The sequence below is a fragment of the Somniosus microcephalus genome, chromosome 1 (assembly GCF_052327205.1).
Source record: "Somniosus microcephalus isolate GS21.2 chromosome 1, FLI_Smic_1.0, whole genome shotgun sequence".
Taxonomy (NCBI): domain Eukaryota; kingdom Metazoa; phylum Chordata; class Chondrichthyes; order Squaliformes; family Somniosidae; genus Somniosus; species Somniosus microcephalus.
The window spans coordinates 285,433,668-285,458,304 of NC_140987.1; the positions used below are offsets into that span (position 1 = coordinate 285,433,668).

General features: G+C 46.9%; 1 protein-coding gene across 3 annotated transcripts in view; it reads right to left on the reverse strand.

Moving 5' to 3' along the window:
* dnah6 (dynein, axonemal, heavy chain 6) overlaps positions 1-24,637 on the reverse strand; it is a 1,317,984-nt gene that overhangs the window by 719,821 nt on the left and 573,526 nt on the right. For all 3 annotated transcript variants that reach the window (XM_085993638.1, XM_085993630.1, XM_085993647.1), the window contains 7 exons: positions 21,797-21,931; positions 17,655-17,778; positions 17,153-17,270; positions 16,891-17,065; positions 16,294-16,497; positions 14,927-15,127; positions 4,148-4,268 (listed from right to left, as the gene is read on the reverse strand). In XM_085993638.1, the coding sequence (XP_085849764.1) occupies positions 4,148-4,268; positions 14,927-15,127; positions 16,294-16,497; positions 16,891-17,065; positions 17,153-17,270; positions 17,655-17,778; positions 21,797-21,931 (1,078 nt within the window). The remainder of the gene's footprint in view (positions 1-4,147; positions 4,269-14,926; positions 15,128-16,293; positions 16,498-16,890; positions 17,066-17,152; positions 17,271-17,654; positions 17,779-21,796; positions 21,932-24,637) is intronic.

The following is a 24,637-nucleotide window of genomic DNA, read 5'->3' on the forward strand; positions in this document are numbered from 1 at the left end:
TTGACCTCCGCAGAGCGCAACTATGCTCAGATAGATAGGGAGGCTCTCAGCCTCATGTGGGGAGTTAAGAAATTTAACCATTGCCTGCAAGGCCAAAAGTTTATGCTGCTGACAGATCACCAGCCGATGGTTTCCATTTTTAACCGTAAGAAGGGTGTTCCGGTTATGACGGCGCAGAGGCTTCAGAGATGGTCCCTTTTCCTAGGGGCACATCAATATGATATCGAATTCAAAGGTACAAAGCAACATGGTAATGCTGATGGGCTGTCGCGCCTGCCACTACCTACAGCGGAAGAGGCACCGGCAGTTGATCCTGTCGAGATATTTCACTCGACTATCATCGAATGCTTACCAGTCACCAATGCGGGTATTGAGAGACCCGAAACGACCCGACACTGTCTCGGGTCTACGATTTGACAGTGAAGGGATGGCCAGCACATGGCGACCCACTGTTACCAGCATTCTCAGCCAGACGAGAACAGCTGTCCGTCTGTCAAGGAACATTGATGTATGGAACAAGGGTGATTATTCCTCCTAAATTAAGGGAGAGAGTTCTGAAGGAATTGCATGAAGGTCATCTGGGGGGAGTCAAGATGAAAAGCCTTGCTGGGGCTTATGTGTGGTGGCCAGGTATCGACAAACAAATAGAGGATCTGACTAAAAGCTGCTCAGGGTGCCAAAAAGTTCAAAACGCACCTCCAATTGCACCGCTGCATCCGTGGGAATGGCCTTCAACCCCATGGCAACGTGTACATATCGACTTTGCAGGTCCATTCATGGATTCCATGTTTTTGATAGCAGTAGACGCACATTCTAAATGGCCAGAAGTGATTAAGATGTCGACCACTACCTCTGAAAAGACGATCGCAGTTCTAAGAACCATATTTGCAAGGAATGGGTTGCCGGAACAAATATGTTCAGACAACGGACCACAGTTCGTGTCAGAAGAATTCCAGAAATTCATGAAAAAGAATGGGGTGAAACACTATACATCTGCCCCATATCATCCGGCTACAAATGGGTTGGCCGAGAGATTTGTACAAACGTTCAAAAAGGCGATAAAGGCCATGAGCGAAGACCATATTCCACTACAACACAAGGTGGACAATTTCCTGATGGCATATCGAAACGCCACGCATGCAGTGACAAATCAAAGCCCTGCCATAATGTCCTATAACAGGAGGTTGCGGTCCCGGTTGGATTTGTTAAAACCCAATGTGCGTAGGGAAGTCGAAAACAAGCAATTCCAGCACGTAAATAACAAGGCCAGTCGGAGTTTCGAAATAGGACAACCAGTGTTGGCCAGGGACTATAGGAATGATAAATGGCAATCCGGAACAATTCGTGCCCGACAAGGACCCTTGATGTACACGGTAGGCGTTGGAGAGAACGTAATACGACATCATGCTGACCAACTTGTGGAATCGAGAACAAGGGTCGACCCCATGTCTACGGCAGAGACACCAGTTGAAGAATTTATTGAGCCTGTAGCATCTACCTCAGACTCGAACGTACATGATGATGTTCAATCCATAGGAGATCAAATGGATGAGTCATCCCAGCAACGAGAACCAGAGACCCCTGAAAGGCGTTATCCGGCCCGGATCAGGAGGCCTCCTCAGAGACTGAATCTTTGAACAGTTTTGTGTGAAAGTTGTATATATGTTATCCATGTAATGTTTAAATTGGGGTGTACACTGTTAAGCTAAAAGGGGAGGAATTGTAGTGTATGTAACCTGTACCACCTTAAGAGGATACCTTAAGGTGATGGACTACTTTTTGATGGCTCCTGTACATTGTAGTACCGGTGGTGACCACACCGGTATATAAACCCTGTGGAGCAAAGTGTATTCCAGTTCAGCCCTGACCCTCAATCACTAAAGACCTGTTTAATTATTTCTGTAGTCTGTGTCCAGTTATTCAGCATAACTACATTTGGAAACACAGACTCAACAAGAACAAGTTCAGCCAGGCGGAGGAGGGTGGTGGTAGATTGGGACTGGTTGGGCCTCTGTTCAAGGAAGAGGCAGAGCGCCCTCAGGCCATCCTGATGGGGGATGGAGGCGTAGAGGGATTGTACGTCCATAGTGAAAAGGAGGCGGTTGGGGCCAGGAAACTGGAAACTGTTAAAGTGGCAGAGGGCGGCAGAAGAGTCGCGGATGTAGGTGGGAAGAGACTTTTCTGACCCTGCTGTAGACTACTGTAGCTTTTTGCCCTGTCACGGTGACCCTCAATCGAAGGAAGAAGGAGCTAGCCACACTCGTCTCTTTTACAATTTTATGGCCCTATGGGACTGAACTTTGTGGTGAATGGCAGTTGTTAGAGACTTAATAATCAAACATGCAAACGACACACGCCTGGTTGAAATAGCAGGGTCGTTTCTCATATTGATGCTTGTGAAAATAATGCTTAGCACCATTCTATTAATATGAAAGTGCTCATACTGCATCACTCCCACAATTAGTTACTACACATATTAAAATACCACACTGATGAGCTCTTATTCTTGCCTATCTCTTCCATATCTCCTGTAACAGGAGCTGCTCACCATTAGTATAGGATATAGAGAAGGTGTAGAAGATATAGGCATGTTCATGACTGTTGTCAGGCAGCAGTTCTTCATACTAAGAATCCCTCTACTACTTGGAATAGACTTTCAGATGGGGTAGTGGAGGCAAAACATGGGAGTTATTCAAGATTCCAATAGATCCTTGTTGAGGTGTATAAAATTATGAGGGGCTAGATAGAGTGGATAGGAAGGACCTATTTCCCTTAGCAGAGGGGTCAACAACCAGGGGGTATAGATTTAAAGTAATTGGTAAGAGGGGATTCGAGGGGAAATTTCTTCACCCAGAGGGCGGTGGGGGTCTGGAACTCACTGCCTAAAAGGGTGGTAGAGACAGAAACCCTCACCATATTTAAAAAGTGCCTGGTGTGCACTTCAAGTGCCGTAACCTACAGGGCTACGGACCAAGAGCTGGAAAGTGGGATTAGGCTGGGTAGCTCTTTGTCGGCTGGCGCAGACACGATGGGCCGAAATGGCCTCCTTCCGTGCGGTAAATTTCTATGATTCCATGATTCTACGCTGAGATGAAGGAATCAGGTTTCTATGGAAGGATGAACTAAGTAGACTGACTAGCCTCCCTCATCGGTATTTATCTTTGTGATATATATTTGTGAGGGAGACTTGAATCATTTAAAAAGTTCCTTCACTGATCTGAAAGATGAAGCAAATAGGACCCACTCCAACACTAGCTCCTGTTTTAAAATAAAGTATTCTCTGCTCCAGAACCTTACCACTCAACTGCCATGCTTTAATAGGAATAATCTGACATTTAAAAAAAAATTATTCATTCTCATCCAGGCAAGTGGAGAGTGTTCCATCACATTCCTGATTTCTGCCTTGTAGATGGTGGAAAGGCTTGGGGGAGTCAGGAGGTGAGTCACTCGCCACAGAATACCCAGCCTCTGACCTACTCTTGTAGTCACGGTATTTATGTGGCTGGTCCAGTTAAGTTTCTGGTCAATGGTGGCCCCCAGGATGTTGATGGTGGAGGATTCAACAATGATAATGCCATTGAATGCCATGGGGAGGTGGTTAGATTCTCTCTTGCTGGAGATGGTCATTACCTGGCACTTGTGTGGCCATGAATGTTACTTGCCACTTATCAGCCCAAGCTGGATATTGACCAGTAACTCCTGCAGCGATGCCCTGGAGCCGAGATGATTGGCCTCTAGCAGCCACAACTATATTCCTTTGTGCTAGGTATGACTTTAGCCAGTGGAGAGTTTCCTAATCCCAATTGAATTCAATTTTACTGGAGCTCCTTGGTGCCACACTCAGTCAAATGCTGCCTTGATGTCATTAAATAGTGCCACTAAGGAAAGCAGCAGCAGCACAGAGGACAGTTTGTTTGACGGCTCTGCAGAAAATCTCACTCCTTCCTCAAGCACTGATCCAATTTCTACATTTTAATCGAAAGCAGGCCGAGAGGTATTTACAGTTAAAGTGAAGAAACTGACATTGATGTATTACCAGAACATTGTTTTCTTGTAATGCAGCGCTCTAGTACAATTTTAAATAAAACCAGATCAAGTTAGTTTTACACCATAATTATCCCAAAAAATTGCACAATGACAAACATACCATGTTCCTCTTTCTTCAGAGCTTCCAAATCAAGGCTTTCATTTTCCAGATGGGATAGCCGAAACATTTCAAACATTTCTGCAAAGATACGTGCTGCCTGAAATCCTGCTAAAATAGAATTCTAAAAAAGAAAACCACAAAAAAGGAAAGGGGTCAGAAAAAAAATCTTTGAAAATGCTCACATTTATTTCTCTTCAATAAAAGCAGCACACATTGGTTGTATACCAAGCCTTGTAGAAGCATGCTTTTCAATTTGTAATGTCTTCGGTTCAAGAGGGAAAAAACACATGTAGCACTGGTGTTTTAATGGACTCATTGGCTTCAGTTTTAACTCCCATCACCTGGCAGAAACTAGGCTTGGGGGGGGTGCAGTTAAAATGGAGCTGGGGATTTAACCACTCTTTTCCCACCCCAATCTGATGGACTGAAATTTTAAATTTCAGGCGGCAAGGACACCCACCCCAAGCCAGTGGGGTCCTCTTTAAATATGCAGATGGTATCACCAGGACCCATTCTGTGATTTTAACCTGAGGCCTGAGTCGGGGTGGTTTCCCTGCCAGACCAAACCCAAAACCTGCTAGGAAAAGGAGCCAGGACCAGAAGAGGCCCAGCAAGGTAAGTTTTTATAATTATTTTTTAGTTTTATGTGGCAATCGGAGCAGGATTGCTTCTCCATGCCCTGCAGGAATCCTTGGGCCTCCCTTGCCCCAGGCTGCCCCTGCCCCTGCCCAATCGGGATTCCCCTCAAGACATACCTGACCACCAGGGGTTATTCTCACAGATCCCTGGCAGAGGCCTCTGGCCAGACAAATTCCTGTTCCTGCCCACCAGCCTGTCAGTAATTCTTGCTGGGTTTGGGTGGGAGTTTGATCCTGAATGTGGAAATGAGACCCGGGAGCTAAAATCTCACCGGGCCTCACTCGGCCCAACCCTCCTCACCGATCCCACCCCATGTTAACATCAAGGCTATTGTACCAACCATAGTTTAAATGTTTTAAAAAAACAGGTTTGTCATGTGTAGTGGCATCGTAAATTTCCTCATTTTTTATTTCTAATGAAATTGTAACTGTGTTCCTTTAAACTACCCATGACCAATGTCATAATGTCATTTGTTTATTTTCTATTTTGATTGTATTGTGTTAGTAGGGTACATGGTGGTGTTACCGTACAAACTAATGTGCCTCAATCAATCCGAGACTCGACGTTAACGGAGCAAAGCAAGGCTTTTATTAACTAAGAAAGTAACACACAGTGGAGAAGTGTCTCCCATCCAAAGATCTGCTGCACTGCCTGTGAGACAGTGCAGCCTGCTTAAGTAGTGGCCAGGTATGGGCGGAGCCTTACACATAATACAGTACAGGTGGGGAAATGAAACTGAAACTAAACTAAACACAGAGAATACAGTGCCTGATGAACTGCATATTTCATCACATTCACCCCTTCTATAGATTTAGTCTGTTCGGGGGTTTGATAGTCCTCTGTGACCGACGTGGTGCCGCGGGTGTCGGCTGGGTGTCCCCGGTGGCCTCCTGGGTCTCTGCCGGGGGCGCCGCCAGGGTTGTTGAAGGGGTAGTTGGTGGGGGCACCGTTGGTCGATGTTCTTCCGGGGGTGATGAAAGAGTAGTGGGTGGGTAAGAGTTGCTGTGATCGCTGTTGCTGTTGTTGTCGTGGTTGTTGTCGTTACCGGCTGGGGCGACGTCTTTTATGGACACGGTGTCCTCCCTTCCGTCGGCGTGCCGGACATACACGTATTGGGGGTTGGCGTGGAGTAGGTGCACTGACTCCACGAGAGGGTCCGTCTTGTGGCCCCTCACATGCCTTCATACAAATACCGGACCTGGGGTGGAGAGCCATGACGGCATGGATACGCCTGAGGTGGATTTCCGGGGAAAGACAAACATTCGTTCATGAGGCGTGGCATTAGTGGCAGTACACAATAGCGACCGTATCGAATGGAGCACATCTGGGAGGACTTCCTGCCAGCGGGAGATAGGGAGGCCCTTGGTCTTTAGAGCTAGAGTGACTGCTTTCCATACTGTCCCGTTCTCTCGCTCCACCTGGCCGTTACCCTGGGGGTTGTAGCTGGTGGTACGGCTCGTGGTGATCCCCCTGGACAGCATGTACTGGCGTAGCTCTTCACTCATGAAGGACGCCCCCCTATCCGTGTGGATGTAGCTCGGCATACCGAACAGACAGAACAGGCTGTTGAGGCATTTAATGACCGTGGCGCTGGTCATGTCTGGGCAGGGGAAGGCGAATGGGAAATGGGAGTATTCGTTCACAATGTTCAGGAAGTAAACATTGCGGTCGACTGACGGGAGGGGGCCCTTGAAATCTAAGCTGAGCCGCTCAAAGGGCCGTGTAGCTTTGATTAAGTGGGCTCTATCTGGGCGGTAGAACCGAGGCTTGCACTCAGCGCAAGTGCGGCAGTTCCTGGTCAGAGACCGAACTTCCTCAATTGAGTAGGGTAAGTTGCGGGACTTTATGAAGTGGAACAGCCGCGTGACCCCTGGGTGGCAGAGGTCGTTGTGGAGGGTCTGTAGCCGATCCCCGGTGGCGCTGGCACACATCCCTCGTGAGAGGGCGTCGGGGGATTCGTTAAGGGCCCCTGGCCGGTAAATGATGTCATACTCGAAGGTGGAGAGCTCGATCCGCCACCTGAGAATCTTATCATTTTTAATCTTCCCCTTCTGTTTATTATTAAACATAAACGCTACCGACCGTTGGTCGGTAAGTAGGGTGAAGCGTTTGCCGGCTAGGTAGTGGCGCCAGTGGCGCACTGCCTCCACGATGGCTTGGGCCTCCTTTTCCACGGAGGAGTGTCTGATCTCGGGCCCTTGGAGGGTCCTCGCGAAGAAAGCTACGGGCCGCCCCGCCTGGTTGAGGGTGGCCGCCAAGGCAAAGTCAGACGCATCACTTTCCACTTGAAAGGGAGTGTTCTCGTCCACTGCCTGTAGCGTGGCCCGCTCAATATCCTGCTTAATGCTTTTGAAGGCGGCGTGGGCCTCAGCAGAGAGCGGAAAAGAGGATGCTTTCAAGAGGGGGCGGGCTTTGTCGGAGTAGTTGGGGACCCATTGGGAATAATAAGAAAATAACCGCAGGCACCTTTTCAGGGCTTTGGGAGTGTTGGGCAGGGGCAGCTCCCGTAGGGGGCGCAATTGGTCGGGGTCTGGTCCGATTTCCCCATTCTCCACCACGCTGCCTAGTATGCAGAGGCACGTGGTGTTGAAAATGCACTTGTCCTCGTTGTAAGTGAGGTTGAGTTTTTGTGCGGTTTTCAGGAACCTCTCGAGGTTCGAGTCGTGATCCTGCTGGTTGTGACCGCAGATGGTGACGTTGTCGAGGTAGGGGAAGGTTGCCTGCAAGTGGTGGTCATCGACCATGTGGTCCATCTCCCTCTGGAAGACCGAGACCCCATTCGTCACCCCAAAGGGGACTCTTGAGGAATTGGTAGAGGCGTCCGTTCGCCTCGAAGGCGGTGTACGGGCGGTCCTCTGGTCTGATAGGGAGCTGGTGGTACGCTGACTTGAGGTCGATGGTGGAGAACACCCGGTATTGGGCAATTTGGTTCACCATTTCTGATATGCGGGGTAGCGGGTAGGCGCCTAGTTGGGTGTACATGTTGATCGTTTGGCTATAGTCGATCACCATCCGTTTCTTCTCGCTACCCCTCACCACTACCACTTGGGCGCGCCACGGGCTGTTGCTGCGTTCAATGACGCGCTCCCTCAGCAGCCTGTCCACCTCGGTCGCGATAAACCGCCTGTCCTCCCAGCTGTACCTCCTGCTTTTGGTCGCTATTGGCCGGCAGTTGGGAATAAGGTTCGCGAATAGCGAAGGCGGCTTTACCTTCAGGGTAGCCAGACCGCACACTGTGAGGGGCGGCTGGGACCCACCGTAATTGAGCGTGATGCTTTGGTGGTGGCACTGGAAATCCAGGCCCAAGATCACGCTCGCACATAGATTCTTCATGATTAGCAATTTAAAATTATCGTATACAGTTCCGTTAACGGACAATTGTACCGCGCAGTAACCCATAACGGTCGATGTCTGGGTTTTATCAGCCATAGAGATGGTGCCCCGAGCAGGGACCACCGTTAGAGAGAGTTGTTGTGCTAGTTCAGGGTGGATAAAACTCTCCGTGCTTCCACTGTCAATTAAACATTTAACCCCGCACCCGTTTACCTCGATGTCCACCATTGATTTGGATAGCGGGTGCGGTCTGGTCTGGTCCACTGTGACCGATGCCACTGTAGGGCCCTGATCGAGACAAGATGGCGTCCACGCTGTCTGCTCACAAAATGGCGGACCCCACGAAGTCGGGCAAGATGGCGTCCAAGATGGCCGCTCCCACGGCGCACACGCGGCGGTGGCGGGTTTTCCAGCGGGGTTCCCTCTGCACACCTTCCCAAAGTGCCCCTTCTTACCGCACTTAAAGCAGGTGGTGCCTTTCGCCGGGCACAGGTTTCTGGTGTGCTTCGGCTGCCCGCAGAAGTAGCAGTTGGGGCCCCGACGCGTCGCGGCTGTCGTAGGGCTTCTGGGGGGGAGAGCGGGGCCCCGACGGTGTCGGGCTGCCGGGCGGGGAAGATGCCTTCCAAGATGGCGGCGCCCTTGGTGCACACGTGGCGGCGTGGGCGGCGCGGGCTGAAGAGTAGGCGTCCGAGTTTCTCTGGGCCACATCCAGGGCCTGTGTCCACAGCCTGTTTCAGGTCCAATCCCGTTTTTTCCAGTAGTCTCTGCCGGATGTAAGTGGAGCTGAGGCCTGTGATAAAGGCATCACGAACAAGCTCGTCAGTGTACACTGCGGCTTTTACATCTTGGCACTTGCAGTCTTTGCCAAGCGTTTTCAGGGTGACTAGGAACTCATCCAGCGATTCCCCAGGTCGCTGTGCGCGAGTAGCGAGCAGATGCTTAGCGTACACCTCATTCGTAGGCTGCTGGTAATGCGCCTTTAGGATGTCGCAGGCGGCCGGGTACGTGTCGGCGTCTTGGATGAGGGGGTAAACCCGGTGGCTTACCCAATTCCGCAGGATTCCGAGTTTCATACTTTCGGCATCCGTAGCGCCTGTGATGGCTATGGAATTGTCCAGGAAGAATTCCATACACTTAAACCAGTGTCCGAAGCATGCTGGTCCAAATCCAAATGTTCGGGTTTCAAGAGTTGATCCATTGCGTTGAAAATTTAGTTAATAAAATTGATGTGCCTCAATGAATCCGAGACTCGACGTTAACGGAGCAAAGCAAGGCTTTTATTAACTAAGAAAGTAACACACAGTGGAGAAGTGTCTCCCATCCAAAGATCTGCTGCACTGCCTGTGAGACAGTGCAGCCTGCTTAAGTAGTGGCCAGGTATGGGCGGAGCCTTACACACAATACAGTACAGGTGGGGAAATGAAACTGAAACTAAACTAAACACAGAGAATACAGTGCCTGATGAACGGCATATTTCATCACACAAACACAATACAATTGTATCAAATTCCTCTCGCCACTATATTAACAAGGAGAATGACCCATTCAAAATAAAAGTTGAATATCTCCATTAAAACAACAAAGAGCAGAATTTCATTTGAGCATATTAGGCATTTATACTATAACATCGCTAGTCATTTCTATCCTAGGATAGTAATAACATTTCCTGATATTTCAATAGCTTTATGACTGTACTTGTGTGTTCCAGTGTCACAGCACGTGAGCTAAAAGACTAAACAAAAGTAGGGTTAATTCACGGCTTCATTAATTCTCCAGATCACCAAACATGCACTAAATGCATACTTTAAAAATGTAACACTCCTATTTTGTAACATAACAGTCTGTCATGTTTACCTGCTTAATTGCATATGTTTATGTGCATAACTGGTTTATTTGTTCTGAATTTTAGCCTCCAGATTTGTTCCTTTTTGTTGTAAATTTTATCGTGAATCAGATTCTTGATTATAATGTTGTTTTACATTGCTAATTTGCCATTAGGACAGCAGCATTATATTCCCACCACTGATGGCATGCCACAACATAAGGGACGTGAACTCTACACATCATCCAGAATTCAAATTTTCACAGGTCAGTCATGCAACCGTCCAATACAACAAAAAACAGGGCCTCCATCCTGCTGATTCCCAATGGGCTCCATAGGGTCATTAGCACACGGTAAAATCAAAATGGGGTGAAAAGTATTCATCAGTTGTAGGTCACCACTTAGGTTCTGCCCTTTGGACATCCTAACCCTAATATAAAATAGCCTCAACTCAAACCTGTCAAAACTCCCACAGGTCTGATGGGCAGCGCAGCAGAACATGCAGGCTATCGGTTAACTGGTGTTTGAATAGTTGGTTATTTTTCAGATTTTACTTTCTTTTGTAAATACCAAGCCAATCCAAAAACGTGCATGAGTGCTTTTCGGTAGCCAAATGATATAGTGTATCATCACTAACTTTTGAGAGGTTGGAAGTTTAGCACCAGGCGTTAATCAATCTCGCTACCCGCTAAATTCAGTCTCAGTGCTCAAAGAATGCAGGGGAGCACTAAATCAGGCGCTAATGGTGTAGGTGAGTGGCATTAGGCTCCAAGCGATAACGAATACGAGGTGTTGTGTAATCGGGAGTGAGCATTGTCACAGGCACCTTCCAGCCATTAAAGGGGAGAGTCACTGGAGTCTGCACACCAGCCCCCAATGATTCGGGGAGTGCAGAACAGCGATATGCTATGGGACGAAATGCAAAGTTCTTTGACAGCCCGCAACACTCCGGGGACTAAGCAGCCTTTATTTGGCTGCAAATACACCCTGCACTCTCTGCCACTCATAACTGACCTTTGGAACGAAAGTTCCTTGACAGCGGAGATGCATCCCTTTAAGTAGCCCCACGCCAGCCGCATGCCGGCTGTTCACACCTCCGCTCCCTGGCACTGTCGGCGCGAGGCAGTAAGATGGGGGGTCGCTACTCAAGCTAACATGCCAAATTTCCCCCCTAGGAGGAGGAATTGATCATGGGTAGTTTTGAAGTGTGATTACAAAGACTACAAACAATATAGATAGATTTATGTTTGGTATCAGGAACAATGTTCACAGTTTTGAAAATGTACGAAATAGCTTGTTAACACGATTTTTCTTAAACCCTATCTTTGTCTGGAGGTGGGTTTTTTCCTGGGTACTAACCCCCATTAATCTCAATTTTGGTCTCCGCCAACCAAAAGCAAGATACAGCCCAACAGAGAAAACCTATTCCAAATTCTCCACCAATGCTGCCAGGATTAGTCAGCAGGAAGTGTGCCAGTGACAACTTTGCCTCCAATTTTACCTCCTTCCGTGAGAGAAGGTGTCTGGGCTCCACTTGGCACCATTGTCTATAGAACATTAAAAAGCCTCTGCATTCAATGGGACACGCAGGGTTTGTAATACTGAGACTCATGCCATAAAGATATCAAATCCTTAACAGTTTACGGGAGTACGGTAGCATAGTGGTTATGTTACTGGACTAGTAAACCAGAGGACTGGACTAGTGATCTACTGACAAGAATTCAAATCCCACCACAGCAGCTGAATTTAATTTCATTTAACTGAATAAATCTGGAATAAAAAACTAATATCAGTAACGGGGTGGCCATGAAATTTGTCGTAAAAACCCATCTGGTTCACTAATGTCCTTTAGGGAAGGAAATCTGCCGCTCTTACCTGGTCTGGCCTATATTTGACTCCAGACCCACAGCAATGTGGTTGCCTCTTAACTGCCCTCTGAAATGGCCGAGCAAACCACTCAGTTGTATCAAACCGCTACGAAAAACTATAAGATTAAAATCGGACCGACCACCCGGCATCAACCTAGGCACCGGATGCAGACACAACAAAGGCACACTCTGCCCAGTCAATCATGAAAAGTCCTCCTCACTAAAATCTCGGAACTTGTGCCAAAATTGGGAGAGCTGTCCCACAGACTAGTCAAGCAACAGCCTGACATAGATCTGCTCACAGAATCATACCTTTCAGCCTATGTTCCAGACTCCTCCCTTGCTATGTCCTGTCCCACCGGCAGGACAGACTTACCAGAGGTGGCGGCACAGTGGTATACAGTCGGTAGGGAGTGGCCCTGGGAGTTCTCAACATTGACTCTGAAACCCATGAAGTGTCACGGCATCAGGTCAAACATGGGCAAGGAAACCTCCTGCTGATTACCACCTACCGCCCTCACTCAGCTGATAAATTGGTACTCTTCCACGTTGAACACCACTTGGAAGAAGCACTAAGGGCAACAAGGGCACAGAATTTACTCTGGGTGGGGGAACTTCAATGTCCATCACCAAGAGTGAATCGGAGCACCACTACTGACCCAGCTGGTTGAGTCCCGAAGGACACAGCTGCCAGACTTGGCCTGCGGCAGGTGGTGAGAGAACCAACACGAGGGAAAAATCTACTTGACCTCGTCTTCACCAAACTACCTGTCGCAGATTCATCTTTCCATGAGAGTATTGGTAGGAGTGACCAACGCACAGTCCTTGTGGAGACGGAGTCCCATCTTCACACTGAGCACACCCTCCATTGTGTTGTGTGGCACAACCACCGTGCAAAATGAGATAGATTCAGAACAGATCTAGTAGCTCAAAACTGGGCATCCATGAGACGCTGTGAGCCATCAGCAGCAGCAGAGTTGAATTCCACTACAATCTGTAACATCATGGCCCGGCATATCCCTCACTCTACCATTACCATCAAGCCAGGGGACCAACCCTGGTTCAATGAGGAGTGTAGAAGAGTATGCCAGGAGCAAAGCTAAGCATACGTAAAACTGAGGTGCCAACCTGGTGAAGCTACAACATAGGACTACATGCATGCTAAAGAGTGGAAGCAGCATGCTGTGCACAGCTAAGCAATCCCACAACCAACGGATCAGATCAAAGCTCTGCAGTCTTACCACATCCAGTCGTGAATGGTGATGGATAATTAAACAACTAACGGGAGAAGGAAGCTCCATGAACATACCCATCGTCAATGATGGCAGAGCCCAGCATGTGAGTGCAAAAGACAAGGCTAAAGTGTATGTAACCAACTTCAACCAAAAGTGCCGAGTGGATGATCCATTTTGGCTTCCTCCTGAGGTCCCCACCATCACAGAAGCCAGTCTTCAGTCAATTCGATTCATTTCACATGATATCAAGAAATGGCTGAGCACACTGGATACAGAAAAAGCTATGGGCCCCGACAATATCCTGAAGAATTGTGCTCCAGAACTAGCCATGGCTCTTGCCAAGCTGTTCCAGTACAGCTACAACACTGGTATCTACCCAACAAAGTGGAAAATTGCCCAGGTATGTCCTGTCCACAAAAACAGGACAAATCCAATCCGGCCAATTACCGCCCCATCAGTCTACTCTCAATCATCAGCAAAGTGATGGAAGGTGTCATCGACAGTGCTATCAAGCAGCACTTACTCACCAATAACCTGCTCACCGATGCTCAGTTTGGGTTCCGCCAGGATCAATCTGCTCCCGACCTCATTACAGCCTTGGTTCAAACATGGGCAAAGGAGCTGAATTCAAGAGGTGAGGTGAGGGTGACTGCCCTTGACATCAAGGCAGCATCTGACAGTGTGGCATCAAGGAGCCCTAGAAAAATTGAAGTCAATGGGAATCGGGAGAAAACTCTCCACTGGCTGGAGTCATACATCGCACAAAGGAAGATGGTTGTGGTTGTTGGAGGCCAATCATCACAGCCCCAGGACATCACTGCAGGAGTTCCTCAGGGCTCAACCACCTTCAGCTGCTTCATCAATGACCTTCCCTCCAACATAAGGTCAGAAGTGGGGATGTTCGCTGATGGCTGCACAGTGTTCAGTTCCATTTGCAACTCCTCAGGTAATGAAGACCTGGACAACATTCAGGCTTGGGCTGATGTGTGGCGCAAATGTTACTTACTTAAGTGCCAGGCAATGACCATCTCCAACAATAGAGAGTCTAACCACCTCCCCATGATATTCAATGACATCACCATTGTTGAATTCCCCACCATCAACATCCTGGGGGGTCACCATTGACCAGAAACTTGACTGGACCAACCACATAAATACTCTGGCTACAAGAGTAGGTCAGAGGCTGGGTATTCTATGGCAAGTGACTCATGTTCTGACTCCCCAAAGCCTTTCCACTATCTACAAGTCAGAAGTGTGATGGAAAACTCTCCACTTGCCTGGATGAGTGCAGCTCCAACAATACCCAAGAAGCTCAACACCATCCAGGACAAAGCAGCCCACTTGATTGGCACCCCATCCACCACCTTAAACATTCACTCCCTCCACCACCGACACACCATAGCTGCAGTGTGTACCATCTACAAGATGCACTGCAGCAACTCGCCAAGGCTTCTTTGACAGCACCTCCCAAACCCATGACCTCTGCCACCTGGAAGGGCAAGGGCAGCAGGTGCATGGGAACACCACCACCTCCACGATCCTTTCCAAGTCACACACCATCCTGACTTGGAAATATATCGTTGTTCCTTCAACGTCACTGGGTCAAAATCCTGGAATTTCCTATATAACAGCAATGTGAGAGTACCTTGACCACATGGACTGCAGCGGTTCAAGGTGGCGGCTCACCACCACCTTCTCAAGGACAAATAAATGGTGGCCTTGCCAGCGACGCCCAGATCCCGTGAATGAAAAAAAAGCTTAGTAATCCAAGAATTAATGGCTGTACTTTCAATCATATTTTGCTTCACTAAATGTGGAGCTTCAAGGAACTAACTTCCAATGATTAACTACCAAATCTGTTAATGCTTAAGATAAATCATACCGCTATTTTCTGGATGGTTTCCGACAAATACTTGTCATCGTCAAGGTTGGAAGTCAGGCTTGGTCCCTCACCGCAAATTTTTTCTTCGACTTTTTTGTTGATAATTGGACCGGTAAAGGAATTAAAGTATGAATCCGACACTAGATTGGCTACTGAGAGAACAAGTTCCTGCATCCGTATAACAATGTCGGAAATATCAGCCTGACAAAGAAACCACACAAACCATGGTTAAATAATTCTGACCTGAATCAAAGTCTGTTTTTTCCCATTATAAATTTTAGAATAGTTCTGAAATATTGTTACAGGAAACACTTTTTTATCTGGCACCGACGGGACCAGCGTGGTGCCGGTTTATCAAAAAGTCCGGATTACAGAGAGTTATAGTTAAAAGGTACGAGAGCTCCGTACACAGAACAAATCCAGGCTTCCCTGTTGCTTAGCAACAGGTTCAAGAAGCCCGGCCACAGATCAAGCGTCCCTGTTGCTTAGCAACAAGTGCAGGAACCCCCGATTACACAGCCAAGAATCAAGAAACGGCCACTAATATGAAGAAAAACTTAACTGAAACTACTCCTGAATTTTGCCGGTTAACCGAGATTTCCAGTTGTTTGGGTGCTGGTAAATCGAGAGTTTCCTGTATTTCTTTTTTTCTTTATTGAGGATATTTACCGTTTATTTTTTCTTCCCATTTTCGCCTTTGTGGCCTTTCCAATCTCTGATTTACCCTTAGTTGCAAAAGCAGATAGCTGACGTGCTACATCAATGTCACTTTGAACCAGCTATCTGAATGCACACAACAGCAACCTAGTCCTACTTCCTTTCCTTCCCTCCATACGGGAGGTTTCTGTCCTTCATTTGGCACCTCTCTGTATTGACATAGTTGAAACTGGGAACTGAATGTGTCTGCATCCCGCAATTTAATATTGTGTCACTTTAGTCATTTCTATGTTGTACCTTATTGAAAGGCCATGAATTAACACCAATGGGTTAATTCATTTTTTTTTAATTCTAAGATTTAGACTGTAACTTCAAAAGCAATTTGTATGGACTGGCCGCTTAAATTGAATTTCTTGTTTCTTAGTAAATTTTTGGATGGTAGTCACAGTTTGTTTATTCTCCCATACAATCCTTTTGCTTTCATTTTTTGGCCCTTTCCCCAGTTCGCAAACCATTCCCCTGCTGTGAAACTGAACAGGCTATCTGCTCCCATCAGAGAATTGCCTAAAGCTAGTAAAGTGACAAATTCATTGTGAAGATAAATTGTTGCGGAAAGATTTATGTTTCTCAGGTGACTAAGAAAGTAGTATTAGCAAAATGATGAAATTACATAGCTGAAAAAAACCTAAAATTAAATGTTCTGAACAAACCTGAAATTGACCTGTGGAAGGACGAAACAGCAATTCTTCATAAAGTAATATCATGTCTACAAGAAACATTGGTACAAAAACTTCTTCTTCATCCTGGAGATCTTTATCCTGGAGATCGTCATTATCGAGATCTTCATCCTCAAGATCTTCACCCTGGCTATCTTCAACAGAGACAATGTTGACAGCGGCCATTTGTGCAATTGACTAAGAAAGACAAGAACAATACATAAATATATGAAACTATTTTATCATTAAAATACTGCGCACAAATAGATGTGTTCTGAAAACTTCTAAATAAATAATTATTTGGCTATAAATGTAATTATACTGTGTGGTTGTCAGTGGACTTTGATCTCGTGCGGTGATATCTTCCCTGTTCCTCTTTATATCGAAGTGTATTTAGTGATGATGAGTATCACAATACAATGTGGAAACATGGCAGTCATTGCATGTGGTGCCCAAACCAGATGCGCATGTCATGGAAAATAGCATGAAATGTCAAGATAAAATTTCAGCAAGAACATATGCAATTAGATCAATCTCACAAAGGATTTTTTTTTTCATTTTATCATTTTTCCACTCCTAAAGAATGTCTACCTTTTTTTCCAACTCAGCTTCCCTTTCATGGTCCATAGTGCTCCAAATTCTAATGAGCTCTTCCTCTGGAGTGTGTTTCAGCTTCTCTAGTAGATGATTGAACAAGGTTGTGATGGAATTCACTGTGAGGACGTGCAGTGTGTTGACTATGAGGTAATCAGTAAGACGGATGAAGCTATAAAGGAGAAGTGAAAAATATAGTGAAATTTAGCTTGACTAGTTAATGATAATTAAAACAGAGTTTTTAAAAGTTAACACTAACCAGGTTAACCTCCTACAATGAGACCTCTTGTTCGCTTGTCCTGTATAGTTTATTTTGTCAGATGACTCCGTAAGGATCTCAGTGGCAATTGCGGAATGTATAATGGAATCACCAATGTCTGTAAGTCAGTACAACTTTTATTTGCAGCAATATACATAATCAGAAAAGTCATGCAGTGCAAAGGTAAGTTATGCTTTTCAAATTATATAAGCAAATAAACATTTATCCCAAAAGTAGCAGCAATTTTCCAATGAAAGTTTTTATAAAAGAATGCAATAGTTTATTTATGCAGTATATGTAGAGTCTAAATTATAGACTTTTAAAAAAAACTGAAGAAAACAACACAGGCAGGACTTGCCAAAAGTATTCACTGCCAATATAGTCTCACATTTTTACAAGTGAGGACACGAGGATCACAATTTAAGTAGACTGTGGACTTCAAGTACAACACACATTTAGTTGCACATATAAACCCACTTGCGTATTACAGTCCAATCAGTACCTGCACTCCGCATCTCAGACAAATAGTCATCTGGTATAAATCCAGCTTCCAGTAAGGCTGTGCAGCAGGCAATCTTAACCGTTTGTTGTGCAATTTTCCTGAACTGGGACAGACGCTCAGAACACTGTAGAACCAAAACAGCACATGCTTTAATTACTTGTATGGATAATCAAACATCACCTGAAATCAGTCCTTTGCTACATAGCTATGCCTCAAACTTGTGACACCAACTGACAGAACAATTTTGTACACTTTAACTTACATAAGAAATACAACATGGAAACAGGCCATTCAGCCCAACCAGTCCATGTTGATGCTTATCCTCCACTCAAGCAGTAGTCTCGCCCTGTTCCTATATCCCTTTATGCACTACCCTCCAACCATCTATGTAACCCATTCTTAACTGTCGACATGGTCTCTGCTTCAATCAATAATTCTGTGCAAAAAAATGTCCTGCTCTCTGCCCTAAATCACTTATGGTTAATCTTATATCTATGTCCCTCTCTTCTAGACAACTTAAACATAGAATCTACAGCACAGAAACCGGTTACTAGGCCCCAGTGATCTATGCTGGTGTTTATATGTCACACGAGCCTCCTCCCACTCTAATTACTTCTTCCCACCCCGCCCCGATATCCCTCTATTCCCTTCTCACAGACTCTATCTACCCTAGCCACTCCCTTCATAATTTTAAATACTTTCATTAAATCACCCCATAATCTCACAACCAAATACAGCCCCAATTTTTCAAATCACTTTTCGTATTTGTATTTCCTTATACCAGGCAGCATCTTCGTGAATCTGCGCTGGACTATCTCTATTGCCTCAACATACTTCCTAATAGTGTGTAGCCAAAAAACTACATATAGTACTCCAACCTATGGTCTTACTAAGGTTTTTATATAGATTCACCGTAACACCTCAACTTCTTTATTCTGGGGGAGAAATTCTTGCAGAATAGATCCCATCTTCGCCAGAACTAATGCCAAAGCCAGACAAAGCAGAAACCCTCTTCTGACACCACCCCATTAGCCATGTGTTTGCCTCCCCAATATTCCTATCCTTGCCTATTTTAGCACATGGTATGGGACAACTTTGAAGAGTACCACCCTTGAAGTCTCAGTCCTAAACCTGCTTGTTAATCATCCATCTCATTTTGCCGGTCTTCAGACCTTTCCTTTTCTATATTGTTGGTTTCCATGTGAACGACAGTGACTAACTGCTCTCCCTCCCTTTCCAGTTTTTTCAAAAATGACCTTTACCCCCAGTCCCTGGGGGACAAAATGTATCTGGGACTCTTGGTCTGGACCGCAAAAGATAGTGGCCCGGATTTTGCCGGTGTGCATGTACTGTCAGAGTACAAAGTCATACCTCCTTTGAAATCCACAGTAAGTTTGGGTTTTCCACGTGCATTTATGCATCCCAAGCTTGTGGTCTGTCAGGTCCATTCGCACGGCCAAAGAAAAACCAATTGCTGGCGCAGAGTTGAGCTATTTGCCCAACTGGCCAGCAATTGCGTACGAAAATTTTACGTAAGGGGATACCTCAGGCATATTTTAAACATTTTCTTTTTATTCATTCATGGGATGTGGGCGTCACTGGCAAGGCCAACATTTATTGCCCATCCCTAGTTGCCCTCGAGAAGGTGGTGGTGAGCTGCCTTCTTGAACCACTGCAGTCCGTGTGGTGAAGGTACTCCCACAGTGCTGTAAGGGAGGGAGTTTCAGGATATTGATCCAGCAACGATGAAGGATCGGCAATATACTTCTAAGTCAGGATGGTGTGTGACTTGGAGGAAAACTTGGAGGTGGTGGTGTTCACATGCACCTGCTGCCCTTGTCCTTCTAGGTGGTAGAGGTCGCAGGTTAGGGAGGTGCTGCCGAAGAAGCCTTGGCGAGTTGCTGCAGAAGCCTTGGCGAGTTGCTGCAGTGCATCTTGTAGATGGTACACACTGCAGCCATGGTACGCCGGTGGTGGAGGGAGTGAATGTTTAAGGTGGTGGATGGGGTGCCAATCAAGCAGGCTGCTTTGTCCTGGATGGTGTTGAGCTTCTTGAGTGTTATTGGAGCTGCACTCATCCAGGCAAGTGGAGAGTATTCCAGCACACTCCTTACTTGTGCCTTGTAGATGGTGGAAAGGCTTTGGGGAGTCAGGAGGTGAGACACTCACCGCAGAATACCTAGCCTCTGACCTGCTCTTGTCGCCACAGTATTTATGTGGCTGGGCCAGTTAAGTTTCTGGTCAATGGTGACCCCCAGGATGTTGATGGTGGGGGATTCGGCGATGGTAATGCCGTTGAATGTCAAGGGGTGGTGATTAGGCTCACGCTTGTTGCAGATAGTCATTGCCTGGCACTTCTGTGGCGCGAATGTTACCTGCCACTTATCAGCCCAAGCCTAAATGTCATCCAGGTCTTGTTCAATGTGGGCATTGACTGCTTCATTATCTGACCAGTTGCGATTGGCACTGAACACTGTGCAGTCATCAGTAAACATCCCCATTTCTGACCTTAGGTAGGAGGGATGGTCATTGATGAAGTAGCTGAAGATGGTTGGGCCGAGGACACTGCCCTGAGGAACTTCTGCAGCGATGTCCTGGGGCTGTAATGATTGACCTTCAACCGCCAACCTCCATAACCATCTTCCTTTGTGCTAGGTATGACTCCAGCCAATGGAGAGCTTCCCCCCTGATTCCCATTGACTTCGGTTTTACTAGGGCTCCTTGATGCCACACTCGGTCAAATGCTGCCTGAAATGTCAAGGGCAGTCACTCTCCCCTCACCTCTGGAATTCAGCTCCTTTGTCCATGTTTCTACCAAGGTTGTAATGAGGTCTGGAGCCAAGTGGTCCTAGCAGAACCCAAACAGGACATCAGTGAGCGGGTTATTCGTGAGTAAGTGCCGCTTGATAGCACTGTCGACGACACCGTCCATCACTTTTCTGATGATTGAGAGTAGACTGATGGGGCGGTAATTGGCCGGATTGGATTTGCCCTGCTTTTTGTGGACAGGACATACCTGGGCAGTTTTCCACATTGTCAGATAGATGCCAGTGTTGTAGCTGTACTGGAACAGCTTGGCTAGAGGTGTGGCTAGTTCTGGAGCACAAATCTTTAGCATGACAGCCAGGTTGTTGTCGGGGCCCATAGCCTTTGCTGTATCCAGTGCGCTCAGCCGTTTCTTGATATCATGTGGAGTGAATCGAATTGCCTGATGACTGGCTTCTGTGATAGTGGAGACCTCAGGAGGAGGCCGATATGGATCATCCACTTGGCATTTCTGGCTGAAGATAGTTGCCAACGCTTCAGCCTTGTCTTTTTGCACTCACGTGCTGGACTCCACCATCATTGAGGATCGGGATAATCATGGCGCCTCCTCCTCCCGTTAGTTGTTTAATGGTCCACCACCATTCACGACTGGATGTGGCAGGACTGCAGTGCTTTGATCTGATCCATTGATTGTGGGATCGCTTATCGCTGTCTATTGCATGCTGCTTCCGCTTTTTAGCATGCATGTAGTCCTGTGTTGCAGCTTCCTCAGGTTGGCACCTCATTTTTCGGTATGCCTAGTGCTGCTCCTGGCATGCTCTTCTACACTCCTTATTGAAACAGGGTTGGTTCCCTGGCTTGATGGTAATGGTAGAGTGAGGGATATGCCAAGCCATGAGGTTACAGATTGTGGTGGAATACACTTCTGCTGCTTTCAATCTCGGAAATCATATACTTTAACTGTATCAAATGAGTTTTTCTTATTTCTGCAAATATTAGAGTTTTAATGATGTTGATAATTATCAGCAAAATTAAATTTCTGGTGAAGTTGGTAGAATGAAGGTTATTAGGAATTATATGCCAATCCTGTAAATTGTAATTAAATCTGATTGAGGGATTCCCTTCTGAAATGAATAAAATCTAATTCTGTTTTCTGATTGGAGGAAAAGGCCCACGTGATCCCAGGTGCACTTCCTACTCATAGGGTCAGACTGCAAGTTTTCGCAGGAGGGCCGCCATCAGATTGGTGCGTATTCTTTTCCCAGGTCGGCACCGTATTCCGGAGGTATGCTGCCGACCGCAATTTTTGACACAATGTCTACATAAGTTAGCATTAACTATTTTAGAAATACGATATCAAATGTATTATACATTACCGCGTCGAGGTGTTGGTATTGAACTGTCTTGAACTCGTCCAGGGTGTACGTGTACCCTTTCTTAATTTCACATAGTGACATGTCACCAATGCGGTAACACATATCTCTGATGTTGAGAAGTGCAGGCCTCAATGACTTTATGGAAGAAAAGCACAAGATATTTTATTACAAGTCCATAATAAGACCAGCAGCCATTATTTTAAAGTTTTCCATGTAGTGAAATATTGGACAGCTTAAGTAGATTTTCTTTTGCTGAGAATTTTGCATTTTTTTAAATGTATTTTCAATATTGTAACTGAACTAAAACATCTTCCTTGAACAGAGGCCCAACCAGTCCCCATCCACCACCACCCTCTGTCGCCTGCCTGAATTTGAACAACGTCTCCTTTGACTCCACTCACTTCCTCCAAATTAAAGTTGTTGCTCTGGGAACCCGCATGGGTCCTAGCTATACCTGCCTTTTCATGGGATATGTGGAGCATTCCTTGTACCAGTCCTACTCAGGTCCCCTCCCTCACCTCTTTTTCCGGCACATTGATGACTATATCGGTGCCGTTTCATGCACTCGCCCTGAACTAGAAAATGTCATTGACTTTGCTTCCAAATTCTACCCTTCCCTCACCTTCACATGGTCTATCTCCGACTTTTCCCTTCCCTTCCTTGACTTCTCTGTCCCCATGTCTGGGGATAAGCTATCGACAAACATCCACTTTCAGCCCACTGACTCCCACAGCTACCTGGACTACACTTCCTCCCACCCGCTTCCTGTAAGGACTTTATATCATTCTCCCAGTTTCTCCCTCTCCAACGCATATGCTCCGACGATGCCACCTTCCATACTAGTGCTTCCAATATGTCTGTCTTTCTCCTCAACCAAGGATTTCCCCTCTACCGTGATTGACATGACCCATGACCGTGTCCATTCCATTTCCCGCACTTCTGCTCTCACCCCTTCCCCTCCCTCCCAGAACCACAATCGGGTTCCCCTTGTCCTCACCTTTCACCCCACCAGCCTCCACATTCAACGGATCATCCTCCACCATTTCTGCCACCTCCAGCACGATCCCAACATCAAACACATCTTACTCTCCCCTCCCCTTTCAGCATTCCGAAGGGACCGCTCCCTCTGAGACACCCTGGTTTACTCCTCAATCACCCTCAACACCCCCTCCTTTTCCCGTGCAAGCACAGGAGATGCAACACCTGCCCTTCTACTTCCTCCCTTCCCACTGTCCAGGGCCCCAAATACCCCTTCCAGGTGAACAGTGATTTACTTGTATTTCTTGCAATTTAGTATACTGTATTCACTGCTCACGATGCGGTCTCCTCTACACTGGGGAGACCAAACGCAGATTGGGTAACTGCTTTGTGGAACACCTCCGTTCAGACCCTAAGGGTGACCCCGAGCTACTGGCCTAGCTTTATGTGCTCAAGTGCCTGGAGTGGGACTTGAACCCACAACCTTCTGACTCAGAGGCGAGTGTGCTACCCACTGAGCCACAGCTGACACCTTGAGAAGGTGGTGGTGGGCCACCTTCTTGAACCGTTGCAGTCCATGTTAGGTAGGGAGCTCCAAGATTTTGAATCAGCGACGATGGAGTAATGCCAATATCTATCCAAGTTGGGATGGTGTGTGACTAGAGGGGAATTCTAGAGGTGTACTCGCACACTTTCTGCCCTTGTCCTTCTAACTGGTGGAAGTGCGGGTTTGGGAACTGCTGCTGAAGCAGCTTTGGCAATTTGCTGCAGTGCATCCTGTAGTTAAAACACACTACAGCCACAGTGTGCCAGTGGTGGAGGGAGTGGGTGTTTAAACTAGTGGATGGGGTGCCAATCAAGCAGACTGCTTGGTCCTGGATGGTGTCAAGCTTCTTGAGTGTTGTTGCAACTGCACTCATCCAGGCAAGTGGAGAGTGTAGTGTATGTAACCTGTACCACCTTAAGAGGATACCTTAAGGTGATGGACTACTTTTTGATGGCACCTGTACATTGTAGTACCGGTGGTGACCACACCGGTATATAAACCCTGCGGAGCAAAGTGTATCTCAGTTCAGCCCTGACCCTCAATCACTAAAGACCTGTTTACTTACTTCTGTAGTCTGTGTCCTGTTATTCAGTATAACTGCAATTGAAAACACAGACTCAACAGTGGCGACGAGTCTGATCTTACCTAGCGGCAGTTTGCATCAAAGGAAGCTTCGTCCTCAGAAACGGGCGTCGAACAAGGGCATCCGCCCTCAACATTCTGCTGAGCACTGCATCGCACGGGAGGCCATCGGGAACCCGGGTTGGTTTCTGGCCACGAAGTCAAACATCAGTGAGCATCCCTTCGACGACAGCGGCGGGTAAGCCCGATCGAGCGGCACGGGGGGGAAGTCGGCCGAGTTGTCAGTGGGAGAAGGGGAGGGAAAACGACGAAAAGGGCGGAGAACACGACCGCAGCCGGTGTCAGGGGCCGGACTGCAATCGGGGCAGAGACGCGCAGCAGCCAGAAAAGCGTTTATGGCCACAAGGACCGCGGGAGCGGCGGGGAACAAGAGCAGCAGCGCAGGGGAAAATGAAGGACCGCTGGGAGGCGTGGACGGCAACAGCACGGGAATCGCCATTTTGAGTCGGCGGGGGAAGAAGACAAGCGCGGGAAAAGCCGCCAAGCACGGGAAAAGCCGCCATCTTAAATAGAAAAAATAAATAAAATGATATCCGAAGGGAAAGGTGAAACTCAGCAAGGATGCCAAAAACAGGAAACATCACCGCTTTTGATAACGATGTGGAAGATTGGGCCACTTATGTGGAACGCATCGAAGTTTACTGTACAACGAATGAGGTACCGGATGATAAGAA